This window comes from Carcharodon carcharias, chromosome 7, assembly GCF_017639515.1.
Source record: "Carcharodon carcharias isolate sCarCar2 chromosome 7, sCarCar2.pri, whole genome shotgun sequence".
In the NCBI taxonomy this organism is placed as follows: domain Eukaryota; kingdom Metazoa; phylum Chordata; class Chondrichthyes; order Lamniformes; family Lamnidae; genus Carcharodon; species Carcharodon carcharias.
In genome coordinates, this window is record NC_054473.1 from 79,352,955 (window position 1) to 79,373,534 (window position 20,580).

The window sequence follows — 20,580 nt, forward strand, 5'->3', positions numbered from 1 at the left end:
GAAGGAAAAAAGGAATATTTTAAAGTGTTGGATGGAGTGCACTCATCCAGGCAAGTGGAGAGTATTCCATCATACTCCTGACTTGTACGTTGTCGATGGTGGACAGGCTTTGGGGAGTCAGGAAGTGAGTTACTCACTGCACGAATCCTAGCCTCTGACCTGCTCTTGCAGTCACAGTTATTACATGGCTGGCATAGTTAAGTTTTTGGTCAATAGAAGCCTCCAAACGTTGATGTGAATATGTGGTGAGAAGCTCTGTGACTCTGGCAGATTGAAGCACCCATTTCACTATACTGGAGGTGATTCTTTGTCTTGGTTGCACTGGGAGTGGTTATGGATAAAAATGATCCTGAGCCTCGGCAGAACTTAGGTAAGTGTCCTGGAATTTGCCAGCATTGGGGTTTATTTGAATATAGGAGGCCTTGAGGCACAGTGATAGCATCCCCTGCCTCTGGGCCAGAAACTTGGGGTTCAAGCTGATGGCCATGGAAGGTGTTCATAACATGGCCAAACAGGTTGATTATCAGTCTGTAAAGCACCTAATGGCAGGTGATAAGTGCGGGAGAGTTTCCTGGTCAGCCATACTGCAAAAGGCAACAGCAAACCACAGCAATACTTCACTAAGCATAATCACGGACCAATTCAATAGAAGTTCATGGTCATCGACACTCTTAGGGCGTGGTACCTAAAGGAGGCAGGGGAATGTAGAGTCTGACACACTAAATTCCAGATATCTGTAATTGGTGAAGGAATCAGGCTTGGTTCAGACAGTTCTCTAGAAGAGAGGAAGGGTTCCCAAGTCTTCCAAATTTCAGAGATTCCAGTAAATTTAGTGTTTCCAATTAGTACTTGGATGTGTGTGTATGTGTCAGCATTCTGGTTAACACTGGCAGCATATCTTGCTGTTTGGGTGATGTTGGTAAATTGCCTGTTCCATCATTTCTGTTTGATCACGGCTGATCTCTACCTCAATCCGCTTCTCGTCCGTATCACTTATTACCCTTGTCTAACAAAAACATATTGACCTAAGTCTTTTAAACTTCAATTGTTCCAGCATGCAAAGCCTTTTGGGAAGAAATTTACTAATTTCCACTACTGAGTGCGGTAAAAATGCTTCCTGAATTCATGCATTCCCCTTGTTTTGGATTTCCGTCCCAGGGGAGGTAGTTACTCCATGTCTACCCTAGCAAATCCTTTTATCATTTTAAACAATTTGACTAATTTCTCCCTATCTATGCCCCTCATAATTTTGTACACCTCAATAATGTCCCCCGTCACTCTCCTCTGCTGCAGGGAAAATAACCCCAGTCTATCCAATCTCTCCTCATAACTAAAACTCTCCAGCCCAGGCAACATCCTGGTAAATCTGCTCTGCACACTCTCTAGTGCAGTCACATCCTTCCTATAATGCGGATTCCAGAACTGCATGCAATACTCTAGCTGTGGCCTAACCAGCGTTTTATACAGTTCCGGCATAACCTCCCTGCTCTTATGTTCTATGTCTCAGCTAATAAAGGCAGGTATCCCATATGCCTTATCTACCTATCCTACTACCTTAAGGGACTGGTGGACATGCACACCAAGGTCCCTCTGATCCTCGGTACTTCCCAGGGCCCTACCATTCATCGTGTATCCTTGTGCCTTGTTTGTCCTGCCCAAGTGCATCATCTCACACTTATCTGGATTAAATTCCATTTGCCACTGATCAGCCCATCTGACCAGCCTGTCTATATCCTGTAATCTAAGGCTATCCTCCTCACTGTGTACCACCTCACCAATTTTCGTGTCATCCGCGAACTTACTGATCAACCCTCCTGCATTTATCGTTTATATAAACCACAAACAGCAAGGGATCCAACACTGATCCCTGTACAGGCATCCAATCACAAAAACACCCCTCAACCATCACCCTCTGCTTCCTGCCACTCGGCCAATTCTGGATCCAATTTGCCAAATTGCCTTGGATCCCTTGGGCTCTTACCTTCGTTATCAGTCTGCCATGCGGGACCTTATCAAAAGCCTTGCTGAAGTCCAAGTGTATGACAGTAACCTACTGTTAGTGGGGAAACCGAGAGAGGAATCAACATTGTGTTTACTTGGATATAAGCAAAACACTGCAGATGCTGGAAATCTGAAACAAAAACAGAAAATGCTGGAAAAACTAAGCAGGTCTAGCAGCACCTGTGGGGAGAGAAACTTGACTCTACCTCTTTACTTGACTCTACGTTCCTCCAGTTGTGGCCTGTTGTGCATCCAACAGTCTGGACACTGTTGGTGGCCATGCCTTCACCTCTATACTCTGGCATTTCCTCTGCTCTCTCTCTTTGTAGTCCTTTTTTAATATCCATCTCTGAGTAAGTTTTTGGTCCACCCCGCTGCCCCCTCCCCCAGATATCCACTACTTTGATCTGACGCTCATTTTTGTGAAGTATCTTATGTTGTTTAAATTCCAGTTGTTGTCCTTGTATGAAGGAGAATAGCTGTGGCCCTAGTACAGCTGCAACACTGGCATCTACCTGGCTATGTGAAAAATTGCCCAGCTATGTCCTGTACACAAAAAGCAGGACAAATCCAACCCGGCCAATTACCGCCCCATCAGTCTACTCTCAATCAGTAAATTGATGGAAGGGGGTCATCAATAGTGCTATCAAGCAGCACTTGCTTAGCAATAACCTACTCACTGGCGCCCAGTTTGAGTTCCACCAGGGCTACTGAGCCCCTGACCTCATTACAGCCTTGGTTCGAACATGGACCAAAGAGTTGAACTCGTGAGGTGGGAGTGACTGCCCTTGACATCAAGGCTGCATTTGACCGGGTGTGGCATCAAGGAGCCATAGCAAAACTGGAGTCAGTGGAAACTGGTGGAGTGGGGGACCTCTCCATTGGTTGGAGTCATACCTAGCACAAAGGAAGATGGTTGTAGTTGTTGGGGGTCAGTCATCTCAGTTCCAGGATATCACTGCAGGAGTTCCTCAGGGTAGTGCCCTAAGTCCAACCATCTTCAGCTGCTTCATCAATTACCTTCCTACCATCATAAGTCAGAAGTTCGCTGATGAATGCACAATGTTCAGCACCATTTGTGACTCCTCAAATACTGAAGTAGTCCATGTCCAAATGCAGCAAGACCTGAACAATATCCAGGCTTGGGCTGCCAAGCTGACAAGTGGCAAGTAACATTTGCACCACAGGCAATGACCATCTCCAACAAGAGAGAATCTAATCATCACCCCTTGACATTCAATGGCATTACCATCACTGGGAGTGGGGGGGGGTGGGGGTGTTACCATTGACCAGCAATTGAACTGGACTAGCCACATAAATACTGTGGCTACAAGAGCAGGTCAAAGGCTAGGAATCCTGCGGTGAATAACTCACCTCCTGACTCCCCAAAGCCTGTCCACCATCTACAAGACACAAGTCAGGAGTATGATGGAGTACCCCCCAATTGCCTGGATGAGTGCAGCTCCCACAACACTCGGAGCTTGACATCATCCAGGACAAAGCAGCCTGCTTGATTGGCACCACATCCACAACATTCCCTCCCTCCACCACCGATGCACAGTAGCAGCATCTACAAGATGCATTGCAGGAACTCACCAAGCCTTCTAAGACAGCACCTTCCAAAGCCACAGCCGCTTTCATTTAGAAGGCCAAGGGCAGCAGGTGCATGGAAACACCACCACCTGCAATTCGTCTCCAAGCCACTCGGCATTCACACACACATGCACAGTGCTTATTCCTAGTGACAGTACTGCTATTTATATCTTACATTGAATTTTTTTCTCTTGCATGCAATTTCCATACCAATGGAGTGATGAACAATGAAGTTAATAGAAATCTAGTTGTTTAATGTAACATTACTGCAAATTAGTGTTTCCCTGAAGAAACTTCTTTACCCTGAGAGTGGTTAGAATGTGGAACCAGGCAAAAAGCATGGTAACATTTAAAGGGAAATATATCGCTGTTCCTTCATTGGCACTGGGTCAAAATCCTGGAATTCTCTCCCTAAAAGCACCTTGGGTGTACCTACACCACGTGGACTGCAGCAGTTTAAGAAGGCAGCTCACCACCACCTTCTCAAGGACAATTGGGGATGGGCAATAAATGCTGGCCTAGCCACATCCCATTAATTTTTTTTAAAATTAACCAAGTTGTGTGAGGTTTATGATATCACAGTACAATAAGCAGGATATTTGACCAATTCACATGCGCAATTATGTTTCTGTAATTGTAAGATCAACTCTTATTATCTCATCCAAATTTGTCAAAGCTGTATAGATTGTAATGTTTTTTGTTCTGCATTAAATGCTCACACGCATGTCGGTGTGAAATTATGCCCACGAGCTGTGGAAATACCGAGCAATGCAATTATAGCTCCTGAGTTACCCAATCAAAGCAGTGCTTCAAGAGAGTATTTTCATTTGTGTTACACTAGCATAGTGATCTTCAAACTTAACTGTATCAGGAACAGCGTGAAAACATTGCCCTACTTTTGAGATACTTAATGAGCACTTTGAGATGTACCGTGGTAAGTTGTAGCACGCTTGGGAAGAACCGATGTGTTTTGATCTGTAGTTCCCCACCCCAGTACTTCACCTGAACCTAAAGTGCTCTCTCTAGGCACAACTCGTGTAGAAGAACGCAATCTGTAATTGCACTATGTCAGTCAGTGAGTAGATAGTTCACACACACATGCACGGTGCTTATTCCTAGTGACAGAACTGCTATTTATATTTTACATTGAATTTTTTTCTCTTGCATGCAATTTCCATACCAATGAAGTGATGAGCAATGAAGTTAATAGAAATCTAGTTGTTTAATGTAACATTACTGCAAATTAGTGTTTCCTTGAAGAAACTTGTTTACCCTGAGAGTGGTTAGAATGTGGAACCAGGCAAAAAGCATGGTAACATTTAAAGGGAAACTAAAGAAATGCATTAGGAAATAGAGGGTTATCTGACGTGGTTAGATAAGAGCATAAATCCACAGAAATCAAGATCGACTGAGCACATGATCCTTGCTACCACAGCTTTTTAATAAACAGAAATTATTACATTTGATTTATCCTTGATCCTTTATTCTAAGCAGGAGGCAGTTGCAAAGTCTAACCAAGAGTACTCGTAAGGGAAGGCCAGAAATGAGGCAAAAAGACTTATTGCATAAGAAAGAAAGAACTTGCATTTATATAGTACCTTTCCCACTGGTGCATTACAAAGAGTTTCACAAGTAAATAATGACTTTGTAAGTGTATTTGCTGTAGTAATATAGGGAGAAATGGCAGCCAGTTTGAGCACAGTATGGTCCCCATAGAGTAATGAGAAAAGTGGCCAGTTAATCTGCTTTGATATTGGTTGATGAATCAATGCCCTGCTCTTTTTGAATATTGCCACAGTCTTTTGCCTTCGCCTGTACAGATTCGTCTTGACGTTTTGCCTGTGAGAAACAATGCAGCAGCACTGGAGTGTCAGTCTGAATTATGTCCTCAAATCCTGAAGTGGAATTTGAACCCACAACCTTCTGAACTCAAGAGGGGAGCATCAGTTAGAGTCACGTGATCCTTTGGTGGCACTCTTGAAGTGCCAAGTCTCGTTACTCGTCTTCAGGTACTTGGAACTTTATCTTATTGATTGCCCTTCATCCATACACAACAGGAAGCTCTGCTTGGTTTTCTATTTAATCCTGAGCTGGACTTCCGATCCCATATCTTCTTCTTTAACAAGACCTGCCTGCTTCCACCTCTCTAACATTGCCCATCCCCACCCTGTCTCAACTCATTTGCTGTTGAAACTCTCATGAAGTATTTCCTCCAAAATTTCCTACAACTATTCCAATGCACTTCTGGCCAATCTCACACCTTGCACCTCCATGAACTTAGGTTCATCCAAAATTGTCTGTATCTTAATTCACACTCACCCATTGCCCTTGTGTTCACTGATCTCCCAGCCTGGCAACTTCTAGATTTTAAAGCTCTCACCCTTGTGTCTCTCCACGGCTCCAGCACTCTCAATCTCTCTAACCACCACCAGCCCTACAATCCTTCAAGAGATCTATGCTTTTCCAATGCTGGCCTCTTGTGCATGCCAGATTTTCATCACTTCATTCAACTTCACCTGCTGAGGCCTGAACTCGAACTCCCTCCATAAGCCTCCCTGTCTCTCTAGCTCGTTTTGCTGCTTTAAGATGCTTCTTTGACCAAGTTTTTGGTCACTTGTCCTGGTACCACTTCACTAGGCTGATGTTAACTTTTTGTTTGATAACACTCCTGTGAAACATCTTAGGATGTTTTTAGTACATTAGAGGCACTATATAATTGCAAGTTATTGCTGTAATAGCAGAGTTGTTAATGCGGTTTCAATAAAGTTTGAGGATGGGTTTGTGCAATCCTTGTTCACCTAAACTATAAATATACAATTCTCTTTGTCTTTTGTGTGTCTGGATGGCACATGGCTCACATGAAGCTGTGAGTTAAGAGCATTGCAGAACAATGAAATGGATGAACCTAATCTGCTATGTTGTGTGTGAATGACCGGATCTGATGCGGACAACTTTCAGAAGTGATTTTAAAAAATGTACAGATTGAAGACTTCACCTAATGCGATAGACCATTATGGGGGAAAACTTAAGTGTTTGCAACTTTATCCTGAACTTCCAGAATAAAATTCCTGCCTTGGAATCATGTTTTTATTTGCGTCTGGCTGACTCTTTCAAAAGTGCTCTACCTGAAATCATCATATTCACCTATGCAGTTGCTCCTTTATTGTTCAGTGAAGACCTCTTGGAAGCTGAGATACTGCTGCCATTAGCTGAAGAGCAGGGGCAGAGAGAGTAGTGAGGAAGCTTGGTTTGATCCATAATCCAGAGCCAGGGCGGCTCAGAAGCATCTGTAACTGAATGTTTGCTGAGGGCCACAGGCAAAGAAGGGTGAGCTGCAAACTGTTCAATCTATTTTACAATGCTGTACTCTCTTAGCAACCTGCTGGAGCTGGAAAGTGTGCTCAGAATTGACTGTCACTGACTCCAGGTGATGGGTAGCACAAAAAAATGCTCCGACCTTAACAGTTTCTCTTTTACTGTATATTTCAGCCTAGTCTGCTAAAGTATAATAAATTCATTGTTTAAACTGACTTTGACCAGATAGGGGGTAACATAGATTGGGGGAGGGGAGAGAAGAAAGATTTATTGATCAACCTTCTACCTCTTGAGATCACTCTGGCTGGGGGAAAGTCTTGGGTGAAGTTTGACCGTTGTTCAAGTCTTGTTGACATAGACACCAAGTTCGTGCAGCTGTTGTAACAGCGGGATCCCAAAGCATTTGCACCTATCTTTGTGGTCTTTTATTAGTACAGCACTGTCAGAATAAAAGGGATAGTATTTTGTGTGAGCTCCTATCCTATCATTTTATAACAACTGTAAGTAGGATGGAATTTAAATTCCACCTCAAAAGATCAATATTTTGTTTGGAGTGGGATGGGAAGGGAGAGAATGGTGTATCTAACAATTTATGGTCTCTCTCTCTCTGCCCTTTCACCAGGCTCAGCAATGGCTTCTGTTACTGCGAATGTTGATTCCAAAGCCGAGCTCACTTCATTACTGGAGCAGTGGGAGAGGGAGAACAACAATGGGCAGAATGTTGTCCCTGTTTTGACAAAGTAAGCATTTAAACTTGTTAAATTCCCTTAATATAGGCGAAAGAAGCTGAAAGTTGAGAGACTCTCGAGACAAAATGTTAGTTTGTGGGATTTATGGCACTATGATTGAAAAATTGGATACTGCAGGTGGGGATGGTAAGATATGAACTGGGGATAGTTGAGGGGGTAAAGTGTGTGCACTGGGGATGGGAAGATGGGGAAGGGAGCAGTCAAGGCATGCTTACTTTGGGTTTGGCTGATAATGCCTGAGGAATTTTCTTTTCTGTTCATGAGATGCGAGCGTTGCTGGCAAGGTCAACATTTGTTGCAATGGGTGGGAATATAGATGTAACATAATAGGTTAATAGTTTTGGTAATGAGAGAGTGAAGTGTATCATGATGTAACAGTGACATTAGCAGTCATGTGCTAAAGACTGTAGTAAAGATGGAATAGTCTGCATACGGGAGCTATATTTACCCTGTAGCTTATCATGTATATAGTGCAAATAAAGTAGTTTTGAAGAAACCTACTTGAGTCAGACCTAAGTCACTCCTGAGTAGTGAGAAACCTTCCCAGTATAGATTAGACCACAAGATAACCTACAAAACAGTAGAAGGAACTTTATTCTACATCTAATTGTGCAAACTACAGTTGCGAGTGCTTGATGCCAACACTGACTCACCAAAGTGGAAAGTGTTCCATTCCCTAATAAAAGCTGTCACCTTTATAAGCAGAAAATTCACATTTAAAAACACAAGCTTGGCTGATCACATTGTGTGATCAAATGTGTTGGGATTACTGAATCCCACAGTGTGAATGAGCCGAATGAATATGCACCATTAAAATAACACAGTTAAATGGTTAAAAAATCTAACTCAACTGCTTTGTTTTCTCAGACTAGGGTAACTATTCCAGCGACATTAGTGAACTTTTTTTTAGAAAGTAAATTTTATAAAAACTCAACAAAAAATAGTTTTGTAATTGAGAAGCACTAATGTAGAGAACCCCCCCCCCCCCACCTTTGTTCAGTTAACTGGGGGCCTTGGCATAACAAGATCAAATAGCCTAAAGATGGCATTCCGAGTTACTGTGCTGAAAACACACTCGTTATTCTTTTTAGGATTTCAGACCTCATTGAGAAGGAGACTGAGGAGTACCATAAGGCTGACCCTGATCCCTTTGATGATAGGCACCCAGGTAAGCTTTGACCTCTTGCATTTAAACAGGTGCAGTGGCAACAGATGACCCGCCAGCCAAATCTGAATAGCGTTTTCTGAGAAGCAGCATGCTACTGAACTTTGCAGCAATAGCAGAGATCAGCAAATAGGGAATGTATGCTGATTACATGTGATTATTCAGCAGCCTGATTTGACTGAATATCGCATATGACAAGTCAGTAGTCTGCTCCACCACTAGGATAAATGTTCGTTTGGTGCCCAGTGAAATTTTTAGCTTGGAATAGCAATAAAAGTTCAGTGAGTTGAGCTGCAGTGCCACCTTCTGAAAGCAGTTAAAATATTGTTCTGTGATTCTGGCCATGGCTGTTAACTGGATTCCATTTCCTGTTCATTTGGTGGCTATATGCTTTCTAGGGAGGACATCTGATTAGTGTGTGATTTCTGTAGGACTCATGTTGCAAATCTCCAAATAACCAATTGTTTAATTGTGCTGCTGCCCCATTGTTTCTCAGTTGCACTTGACTGTTGGTAGCAAACATAACTATTCAAGGAAGGAGGGAGAGAGAAAATGGGCAACTACAGGCCAGTTAGCCTGACATCAAGAATAGGGAAAATGCTGGAATCAATTATTAGAGAATTTGGTAACAGAGCACTTCAAGAATCATATGATTTGTCAGAGTCAACAGATTTCTGTTTTTATCTCCTTCATCCATGTTGCTTGTTTCTTCCTCAAAGAACTCTAATGAATTGGCCAAACATGATTTCCCTTTCACAAAACCATATTGACTCTGCCTTATTGCATTAAGATTTTCTAAGTGTCCTGCTATAACCTCCTTAATAAAGATTCTAGCATTCTCCCTATGACGGATGTTAGGCTAACTGGTCTACAGTTTCCTGCTTCCTGTCTCCCTCCTTTGTTGAATAGAGAAGTTACATTTTCTATTTTCCAATCTGATGGGAATTTTCCAAAATCTCAATACCCTTTCCCTGGTGATTGTAATTGTTTGAAGTGTCTCCCTCCTTTTCACCTCTTGATTCAGATTCAAAATAATTGGCAAAGGGAGTAAATGTGATGTGAGGAAACATTTTTTCACCCAGAGGGTGGTTGGAGTCTGAAACAAAATTCCTGAAAGGGTGGTGGAGGCAGGTTCGATCGAGGTATTCAAAAGGGAATTGGATTGCTATCTGAAAAGAGAGAATGTGCAAGGTTACAGGGGTAAGGCAGGGAGTGAGACCAGGTGGAATGCTCTTTCAGGGAGCCAGTACAGACTCGATGGGCTGAATGGCCTCCTGCACTGTGATACTGTGAAAAGAAATCGTATTTGATAAATCTTAGTATTTTTGAGGGTAGATGAGTGGATGTAGTTTATTTGAATTTTTCAAAGAAAAAAGTTTGATAAGGTGCTACCTAAGAGTTTATTATACAATTAGGGCTCATGGTAGTATATTAGCATGAATTGAGGGTTGGTTCATGGACAGAAAACAAAATAGGATTGAATGGGTAATTTTCAGGCTGACGGGCTGTAACTAATGGGGTGCCACAAGGATCGATGCTTAGGCCTCTGGTACTTACAATCTCTATCAATGATTTAGATGAGGAAACTGAGGATAATGTATCCAAGTTTGCTGAAGGTGCAACGGTTAGATGAGAAAGTAAACTGAGAATGCAAAGGGATATAGGTAGGTTAAGTGAGTGAGCAGGAATGTGTCAGATGGATAATAATGTGGAAAACTGAAGTTAGCCACTTGGTAGGAAAAATAGGAAAGCAAAATATTTTTTAAATGTTGGGAGATCGGCAATGTTGATATTCAGAGGAAATTAGGTGTCCTGGACACAAATCTAACATGCAGGTGAAGTAAGCAATTAGGAAAATAAATTGTATGTTAGTATTTATAACAGGGATTGGAGTGAGAGTAAAGAAGCCTTAGTGTAATTGTATTGGGCCTTGCTCATATCATACCTGGAGTATTGTGTATCCTCTCCTAACCTACTTGTCTTAGAGGGAGTGTAACAAAAGTCCAGCAGAATGATCCCTGGGGTGAGTGAATTGTCCTTTGAAAAAAGATTGAGTCAACTGGCCTATATTCCCTAGAGTTTAGAAGAATGAGAGGTGATCTCATTGAAACATACAAAATTAAAGGGTTTGACAAGGTACGTTCTGGGATTATGTTTCCTCTGGTTGGATTGTCTATAACTAGGGATGACAGTCTCAGTCCTAAATGGGCTACTCCTTATTCTGAGATGAAGAGAAATTTCTTCACTCAGTTGTGAATCTTTGAAATTCTTTATCCCAGGGGGTTGTGGATGTTCAGTCATTGAGTATATTCAAAACCAATACAAAGATTTTTGGATACTAAGGGAGTCAAGAAACGTGAGGATAGTGTTGGAAGATGAAGTGAGGTCGCAGATCAGTCATACAAACATAAGTAGGAGCAGAATTAGGCCATTGGCCCTTTGAGCCAGCTCTGTCATTCAATAAGATCGTGGCTGATCTGTTTGTATATCTAATTCCACATTTCCATCTACCCCCAATAACCTTTGATTCTTGTTAGACAAGAGAATCAATCTACCTCCGCCTTAAAAATATTCAATGACCTCTGCTCCACCGCCTTCTGAGGCAGAGTGTTCCAAAGTCGCACACAGCTCAGGGAAAAAAATTCTCCTTTTCTCTTTCCTAAAAGGCGACCCCTTTAAAACAGTGTCCCCTAGTTCTGGACTCACCCACAAGAGGAAACATAATTTCCATTTCCCCTTTCTCAAGAACATTCAGGATCTTATATAGTTCAATCAAGTCACCCCTCACTCTTTTAAACTCCAGTGGAAAATGTCAGTCCTTGGGCTGCTGCAATGTTCCAGTGAAGCTCAACGCAAACTGGAGGAACAGCACCTCATCTTTCTGATTAGGCACTTTACAGCCTTCCAGACTGAATATTGAGTTCAAAAACTTTAGATCATGAACTCTCACCCCCTTTCCGATTCCCCCTTTTTCCAATAATTTATATATTTTTTTCTTTTCCCATCTATTTCCATTATTTTTAAATGTATTTCCATCCATTGTTTTATCTCTACCTTTTAGCCTATTTCGATCCCTTACCCCCACCCCACCTAGGGCTATTTTTACCTTTGTCGTCCTGCTTTCTACCCTTAATGTCACCATTAGCACATTTTTTAGCTAATGTCAACCCCTCTTTGTCCTTTTTTCTAAGACATCTTTTGGCAATCTCCACCTATCACTGGCCTTCTATCCAGCTCTACCGGCCCCCCCCTCTAAACCAGCTTATATTTCACCTCTTTTCTATTTTTCCTTAGTTCTGATGAAGAGTCATTCAGACTCGAAACGTTAACTGTATTCCTTTCCACAGATGCTGTCAGACCTGCTGAGTTTTTCCAGGTATTTTTGTTTTTGTTCCAGTGGAAACAAACCCAGTCTGTCCAACCTTTCCTCATAAGACAACCCATACATTACAGCTGTCAATCTAGTAAACCTCCTCTGAACAGCCTCCAACGCACTTGTGTCCTTCCTTAAATAAGGAGGTCAAAACTGCACACGGTGTTCGAGATGTAGTCTCACCAATGCTCTGTACAACTGGAGCATAACATCCTTTTACGTCCAACCCCTCGCGTAATAAATGGTAACATTCCATTAGCTGCCTTAATTATTTGTTGTACCTGCATACTAACTTTTTGTGACTCATGCTCTCAAACACCTAGATCCCTCTGCATCTTAGAATTCTGCAGTCGTTCTCTGTTTAAGTAATACTCTGCTTTTTTATTCTCCCTGCCATAGTGAATAACTTCACATTTTCCCACATTATACTCCCATCTGTCAAATTTTTACCCATTCACCCAACCTACCCATACGTGTCTGCAACCCCCTTATATTCTCTTCACAACATATTTTCCTACCTATTTTTGTGTCATCTGCAAATTTAGCTACCATGCCTTTGCTCCCATTATCTAATTCATTGGTATGAAGTGTAAAAAGTTGGGGCCCCAGCATACATTCCTGCGTAACTCAACTCGTTAAATCCTGCAAATCAGAAAAAAATCCTTTTGTGCATACTTTGTTTTCTGCCAGCCAGCCAATCTTCTACCCAGGCTAATATGTTACCCCCTACACCATGAGGTTTTATTTTCCGCAATAACCTTTGATGTGGCATCTTATCAAATGCCATCTGGAAATCCAAGTACAGGATGTCTACAGGCTCCCCTTGATCCATGGCACAAGTTACTTGTTCAAAGAACTCTAATAAGTTGGTTAAACATGATTTCCCTTTCACAAAACCATGCCGATTCTTCCCAATTACCCTGAGCTTTTCTAAATGCCCAGCTATAACCACCTTAATGATTGATTCTAGCAGCTTCCCCGTGGCAGACATCAGACTAACTGGCCTATAGTTTCCTGTTTTCTGGCTCCCTCCCTTTTTGAATAGAGGGGTTATGTTTTCTACTTTCCAGTCTGATGGAACCTTTCCAGAATCTAGTAAATTTTGGGAAATTAACATCAACGTATCTACTACCTCGTTAGCCACATCTTTTAAGACCCTAGGATGAAGTCCATCAGGACCCGGACACTTGTCAGCTGCAGCTGCACCAGTTTGTTCAGTACCGCTTCCCTAGTGATTGTAATTTCACCATGTTCCACTCTCCCTTCCACCTCCTGATTTACAGCTATTACTGGAATGTTTTTTGTATCCTCTATAGTGAATACAGAAGCAAAATATTTGTTCATCCACCGTTTCCTTATTATCTACTATTGACTCCCTATTTTCACTCTGTAAAGGCCCAACACTCACTTTACTTACATTTCCTTTTTAAATACCTGAAGAAGCTCTTGCTATCTGTTTATGCATTTCTAGTTAGCTTCCTCTCGTACTCTATAATTTATTTCTACTAATTAAACTTTGAGTCATTCTCTGCCGTTCTTTACATTCTGACCAGTTATCTGACCTGCCACTCATCTTTGTGCAGTTATATGCTTTTTCCTTAAGTTTGATGCTTTCCTTAACTTCTTTGGTTAATCACGGATGATGGGTCCTCCCCTTAGAATATTTCTTTATAGTAGGAATATACTTATTTTGAATATTCTGAAATATCCTCTCAAATGTCTTCCACTACTCCTCTGATCTATCCTCTAGCCTAGTACCCCAATTCACCAGCTAGCTCGGCTCTCATGCTCACATTGTTGCCCTTATTTAAGTTTAAAATACTTGTCTTAGACCCACTCTTCTCTCTTTCAAACTGGATATAAAATTCCATCACATTATGCTCACTGCTACCAAGGGGTGCCTCTACTCTGAAGTAATTAATTAATCTTATCACATTACACAATACCAAATCTAATATAACCTGCTCTCTGGTTGGTTCCAGAACGTGCTGCTCTAAGAAACTATCTCAAACATTCTATGAACTCCTCATTCAGGCTAGTACTGCCAATCTGATTTTTCAAGTTTGTATGTAGATTAAAATCACCCATGATTATTGTCATGATCTTATTGAATGGTGGAGCAGGCTCAAAAGACTGAGTGGCCTGCTCCTTTATTCTTGTGTTGTGTGTTCAGTGTTCTGGGGACTGGTACCAGCAGTACAATTAGAGAATCGATGTGGAATATGTTAGGCAGTGAGGTACTTTGAAATGATGACTGAAACCTCTTGCCTAAGACTGACACCAGTGCTGCTGGTACCTAAACCATGAGCCTCACCCAGTTTGTTGCAAACTGAAAATGAATTTGGAGGGATTCACCAGGCTAAGACCCAATTTTTTACAGGTTACATCGGTAGTACTGTAGTATAACTGAGATGCAATCAATTACCTAACTAACTTCTGCATTATCTCAACTTATACAGCTGTTCTGTTGCCATTGGTACCTTGGAACAAATCTCCTTTCCCTGCACTCCCCTACCCCTGCCCCCTAAGGTGAGTGTGAGTAATTGTGCAGCTTTTTCAAAGTCAACACAGGCATGATGGGCTGGTGGTCGTCTCCTGTTCTGTGCTGTATGCTTGAATGAAAAAGAGGCAAACTCCACAGATCTAGGAGCCCAGCATTTTGCAGAATCCCTCCAACTTGAAGCATTTTTACAATTTAAGAGGAAGGCATGTGTTACTGAACTCTCTCAAACTCTGGAAATGTCACAAACCAGTTTCTGGACATGCCTACCTTCTCCCTGAGATCCATGTGAAATATCAGCATGTACCCTACATCAAACTCAACTGACCTTAACCAACAGATATTGAGATGAAGTCTTGATTGCTGGAATCTGATATGAAAAATGTGCTAGCCTTTGTAATGTGCAATTAATATGCGTTTCTTTCAGGTCGAGCAGATCCAGAATGTAGACTGGGACATCTGTTAAAAATACTGTTCAAAAATGATGATTTTATGAATTCGGTGAGTATGCCTATTGCTAAGTTATGCAAGCGCAGCGCACAACAAACTTAAGTAGAATCAAAGATGAGGCACAACCATTCCTTTAAAGCCTATCCCTCTTAGAACCATAGGACTTCATGGGTGGTGGAAGCAAAGACGATCAATGATTTCAGAAGGAAATTGGATGGGCGCTTGAGAGAAATAAACTTGCAGGGCTATGGAAATGGAGCAGGGGTTTGGAACCAACTGGATTGCTCAATAGAGTGCTAGCATGGACTTGATGTGCCGAATGGCTTCCTTCTGAGCCATTATGATTCTGACACAGCATAATGGGCTGAATGGCCTCCTTCTGTCTGTGCCAGTTCCTTGGTAGAGCTATCTAATTAACCACATTCACCTGCTCTTTCCATTGGTCCTGTAATTTTCTTCTCTTCAAGTATTCATCTGATCCTCTTGGACGATAACCTGTTTCCACCATTCTTCAATCCTCCTTGTACCTTAACCTGCCAGTCAAAGTTCATCCCTGTTTGATGAAGCTGTTCTAGGATGCAGGTGATTCGTTCCTGTTTGCAAAACCAGTCAAGGTAAACAGATCGAAAGTAACCGCATCCTATTCTGCAAGTAGCAAGAATTTTTTAATAATTCAGGGAAATAATTAAATGTTTTTTTGGTCTTGACAGTAGTAATTTGACTTGCTATTCCTTTGAATTTGTTGTGGGGGATAGTTCTGTGATTGAAAGGATTTACAACCTTGCCTCATAGGGTAAAGAGCCGCAGACTGGTGCTGATGGGGACACCACCGTGCATACAGGTGTAGTAAACTACTAAAAGCCATAGCCCGCTCCTATCACAGAAAATTAGAGTTTGACAACTGAATGGGAGTTTCAGCGCTAGAAGGGTTAAAGCGAACAACAACATCAACACAGTGGAAGGAAGTGTGGTTGGGTCTCTGGTTTTTTTTCTCTTCTCTCACTTTCTGCCTCATTGCTCCAAAAAGAGGAAGAAAACCCTGAGGACCGTCAGTGATTTACTCTCCTGTTCTCCCTGGCCGGCCGACCTAGAGCAGCATTGACTGACTCGAGCGCACCTTCACCCAGCCCTCTCGCTTTCGGCTCCATTTCATGTCAGCCCTTGGAAGACCTATGCTACAGAGAAAAAAATAAACTTGGATTGGAAGAAGCATTTTAAAATGAAACAAAAAAATGCTGGCAGTACAATGGCTTGTGGGGTTAGAGGGCAGGGGGTTAGTGGTGAGCGCTGAGAATGGATGTCTGGGATTAATAGTACAGGTGAAAACCCTGGAATTGCATACTGTGAGCATGTAGCTTTTCTCTCTGGAAAGATGAGATAAACTGGACCACAGGACCCCTCCTTTTGATGGGGGCAATTATTTTTGGTTGTGGAGTGGGTTATGAGGGGTTATCAATTTACAATGATCATTGAGCGAGAAGAGGTTAGAAATGTATTTTTATGCAGAGTTTTTGCATCATGGATTGCTTTGCCACTGAGAGGAGTTGAAGCAGCGACCATTGTATCTTTTACCCGAGGAATAGGAGACATTTGAAGAGGAGAAAGAGAAAGGGCAATGGGAGAAGTGTAGGATGTGGGATTCATTTTGAACAACTCTCAATGAAGAACCATACAGATATGATGGCCAAATGGCCAATTTGTGCTGTATATGTGTGGTCCTATGCAGATGCTTCCAGGAGTAACTCCATCGAATGATTTCTCCTTCACATCATTCTGGATACTGATCTGGGGAAACCTGGGCTGAGTAAAGTAAATAGCAGCTAAGTACAATTTCCTGCACCTGTTCTCCAAGCTACTGCTTGGAACCACAGCTTATGTCATTGGTGTGTCTATGGGAATTAAATTTGTTGGTACAATTTTACATGGGAGCATAGGAATTGTTCATGGAAAACAGAGCATGGTCTATCTAGTTCACCTTCTGCTAGCCTAGTAGATGCATGATACAGTCAATGTCGGTCATTTATTTTGTAACCAGCCCAGATGTGACATGAGAATAACCCCAAGTTGTGGAAAGTTTTGGGAACTGTAGGCCCAAAGTCACGGGTTCCTCCCAAGCATGCTACACTCACCATGTCAGGTGTCACCATTCATCCTGTGCCTCAGAATATTTTCTGAAAATGAGTCCAAATAATTTGTATTTGAATGAATGAACAATATCTGCTTCCACTGTAACTCTGGGGACAGTCTATAGATTGACCATTTGCTTACTGAAACAATGGCCCTGGTATTAACTGGGAGTATGAGAGGCCCAAATCGGGCAAAGTGTCTAGCAAGGCTGGGAGGAGCTGGGCGTGGAGGTTGGTTAGTTCTGTTGAAGGGTCATGAGGACTTGAAATGTCAAATCTTTTCTTCTCCGCCGATGCTGCCGGACCTGCTGAGTTTTTCCAGGTAATTCTGTTTTTGTTGTGGAGGTTGGTGATCTGGGTTCGGCGAGGCTGAAGGCTTCTATGAGGGGAAAGAGTATTTCTGCTTCTCCAGCTTGTAAGGAGTGCTAAAACTGAAACTCTGGAGAATTGGTAGCTCCTGCCTTGGACCAGTTGCTGTGAATCCAACAGGTCAAGCTTCCCCTTGCTTGCTGTTGAATTCGAGTTCTTGCACCAGTGAAGTCGTTGAGCTATGAGTTTGGTGTGCTAATTAGGCTTCATCTGCCTCTGAGAGTCTTGTCCATGGCCTGATTTATGCACTTTAAAACTTCAGTAGGTAGGAATGAGGTTGGATTACCTGGTCCTGATGTTTTAAATCTCTCCTACTGTTGGGAGGGAGTGTATGTGTGTGTTGCTGGGAGGTTAAAATTGAGGCCAGTGGTTCTGCAGATTAACCTTGAATCTACCATCTTTCTAGCACAGGCCATGTCTTCTGGTTCTGCTGTTCTGGACAAGGTGAAACAGCTGTTCATGAAGTCTACATTATCTAGCCCCTTTTACGTGATTGAATCTCTTGCTGCCTTTAATTGATGGAGTGGGCGGGGGTGGAAGTGTGTTTTACAGAAATTTCTAGCCTAAGCCACTGTGCCATTTGCTTGTGAACAGATAAACGTACAGTTGTTTCCTTTACACATTTTAATTTTGTCTTTCCTTATGTACCCCTGGGCAGCTGGTGAATTCTTACGTGATGACCAGTCGAGATCCTTCAGTCAACACTTCAGCGTGCCGTCTCCTGTTGGACATCATGCCAGGACTGGAAACTGCTGTTGTCTTTCAGGAGAAGGTAGGGGGAAGGATGCTGAATAGAGTGAGGATTTTTACTTATTGGGCTGTGTCCAGTTTGTGAACTACTTTAATGGTAAACCGGCCTTATGGTGATCAAGTTAAGTGCTGAAGGGCACTGCATTCAGCTTTACCATGTACTGGATTAATTGAAATACCCACATCTGTTGCAGCATTGACAGCCATCGTAGCCTATAAAACGGTACCAAACATCAGTAATGGATCCATAAACTTTTGTATTGGGTTTTGGCTATGATAACTTCCTCCCAGACCAACACCCTGCCAAACATCATAAATCCTGACTCCACGTACTGCCTGAGAGCGCACACAACAAATGGCCCTTTGAGAGAAGTCGAGCCCCATATGTAACAAGAAATAGAAGCAGGAACGGATCTTTCAGCCCCTGATGTCTGCTCCACCATTTCAATGTGATCATGGCTGATCTTCTACTTCAACTCCACCTTCCCAACCTATTCCCAAATGCTTTAATTCCCGACATTTGAGAGAACTAAACCAACTATAATCTCTCCACTTTGTTCAGTTACTTTTCCGTGTTAATTAAGTTATTTAATCAACTGTGAGAATATTTGCTTACTGAGGCTGCAGAGAACTGTATCTATTGCTGCTATGCTGTTCTCTTTAGGAGGGAATTGTTGAAAACTTATTCAAGTGGGCAAGAGAAAGTGATCAGCCACTGAGAACCTACGCCACTGGTCTCCTTGCTGGGGCCATGGAAAACCAAGACATTGCAGCCAACTACCGGGAGGAAAACTCGCAGATGGTAAGGCATGTGATGCAGCTGACTTGAGGGAACCCAGTGTTTGTATTTCTGGATTCCCCAAATACGTTGCTAGTGGGTTTACCATATTTATGGATTTTTGCTGGTTATCTCAGGATCTGCAAGCCAACTAAAATTTGGACCTATGGGTGGAGAGATGTCCCTTTCAAATATCAAATGGTTATTGGGAAGTTATATAGGAACATATGAATTAGGAGCAGAAGTTGGCCATTTGGCCCCTTGACCCTGCTCTGCCATTCCATAAGATAATGCTTGATCTGATTGTGGCCTCAACTCCACATTCTGCCTATTCTCAATAACTTTTGACTCCTTTGTTAGTCAAGAATCTATCTACCTCTGCCTTTAAAAATGTTCAATGACCCTGCCTCCACTCTGGGGAAGAGAGTTCCAAAGACTCTCAACCCTCCGAGAGAAAAATATCTTCTTATCTTAGTCTTAAATGGGAGACCCCTTATTTTTAAACGGTGCCCCCTTGTTCCAGTCTCTCCCACAAGGGGAAACATCCTTTCAATATCCGCCCCTCATTCCTCTAAATTGCAAAGGCCCAGCTTGTCCAACCTTTTCTCATAAGATAACACTACCATCGCAGGTATCAGTCAGGAATCACTTCTCTGAAGTGCTTCCAACACATTTATATCCTTTCTTACATAAGAAAACCAAAACTTTACACAGTACTCTAGATGTGGTCTTACCAACATCCTGTACAACTGTAGCAAAACATCTCTACTTTTATATTCCATTCTCCTCGTAATAAACAACAATGTTCCACTTGCCTCCCTAATCATAGCTGTACCTGCATACTAACTTGTAGTGATTCATGTACCAGGATGCCCAGATCCCCCTGTACCTCATTCTGCAATCCCCCTCCATTTAAATAATATGCAGCTTTTCTATTCTTCCTCCCAAAGTGGACAATTTCCCACATTATACTCCATCTGCCAAATTTTTGCCCAATTACTTAACCTATCTATGTCCCTTTGCAGACTCCTTATGTCCTCTTCACGATTTACTTTCCTACCTATCTTAGTGTCATCAGCAAATTTAGCAACCTTACATTCGGCCCCTTCATCCAAGTAATTGATATAAATCATAAATAGTTGAAGCCCCAGCGCAGATCCCAGTGGTACTCCACTTGTCACATCTTGCCAACCTGAAATGACCCATTCTTGCCTCTCTCTGTTTCCTGTTCGCTGACTAATCCTCTCTCCTTGCTAAAATGTCACCCCCTACACCATGAGCTCTTATTTTGCGTAGAAACTTTTGATGTGGCACCTTGTCAAATGCCTTCTGAAAGTCTTGGTAACTTTCGAGTACAAATCCGTTTCCATCTGTTTCAGATGAAGTTACATTGTTTCATAGTTTGCCATTG

General features: G+C 42.2%; 1 protein-coding gene across 3 annotated transcripts in view; it reads left to right on the forward strand.

Moving 5' to 3' along the window:
- Window positions 1–20,580, forward strand: part of LOC121279933 (DDB1- and CUL4-associated factor 1-like) — a 93,038-nt gene that overhangs the window by 12,550 nt on the left and 59,908 nt on the right. For 2 of the 3 annotated variants that reach the window (XM_041191507.1, XM_041191508.1), the window contains exons 2-7: window positions 5,415–5,603; window positions 7,532–7,649; window positions 8,750–8,826; window positions 15,124–15,197; window positions 18,300–18,413; window positions 19,056–19,193. In XM_041191507.1, the coding sequence (XP_041047441.1) occupies window positions 7,540–7,649; window positions 8,750–8,826; window positions 15,124–15,197; window positions 18,300–18,413; window positions 19,056–19,193 (513 nt within the window). In that variant the 5' untranslated portion in view covers window positions 5,415–5,603; window positions 7,532–7,539. The remainder of the gene's footprint in view (window positions 1–5,414; window positions 5,604–7,531; window positions 7,650–8,749; window positions 8,827–15,123; window positions 15,198–18,299; window positions 18,414–19,055; window positions 19,194–20,580) is intronic. The other variant, XM_041191509.1, reaches the window with a different exon arrangement.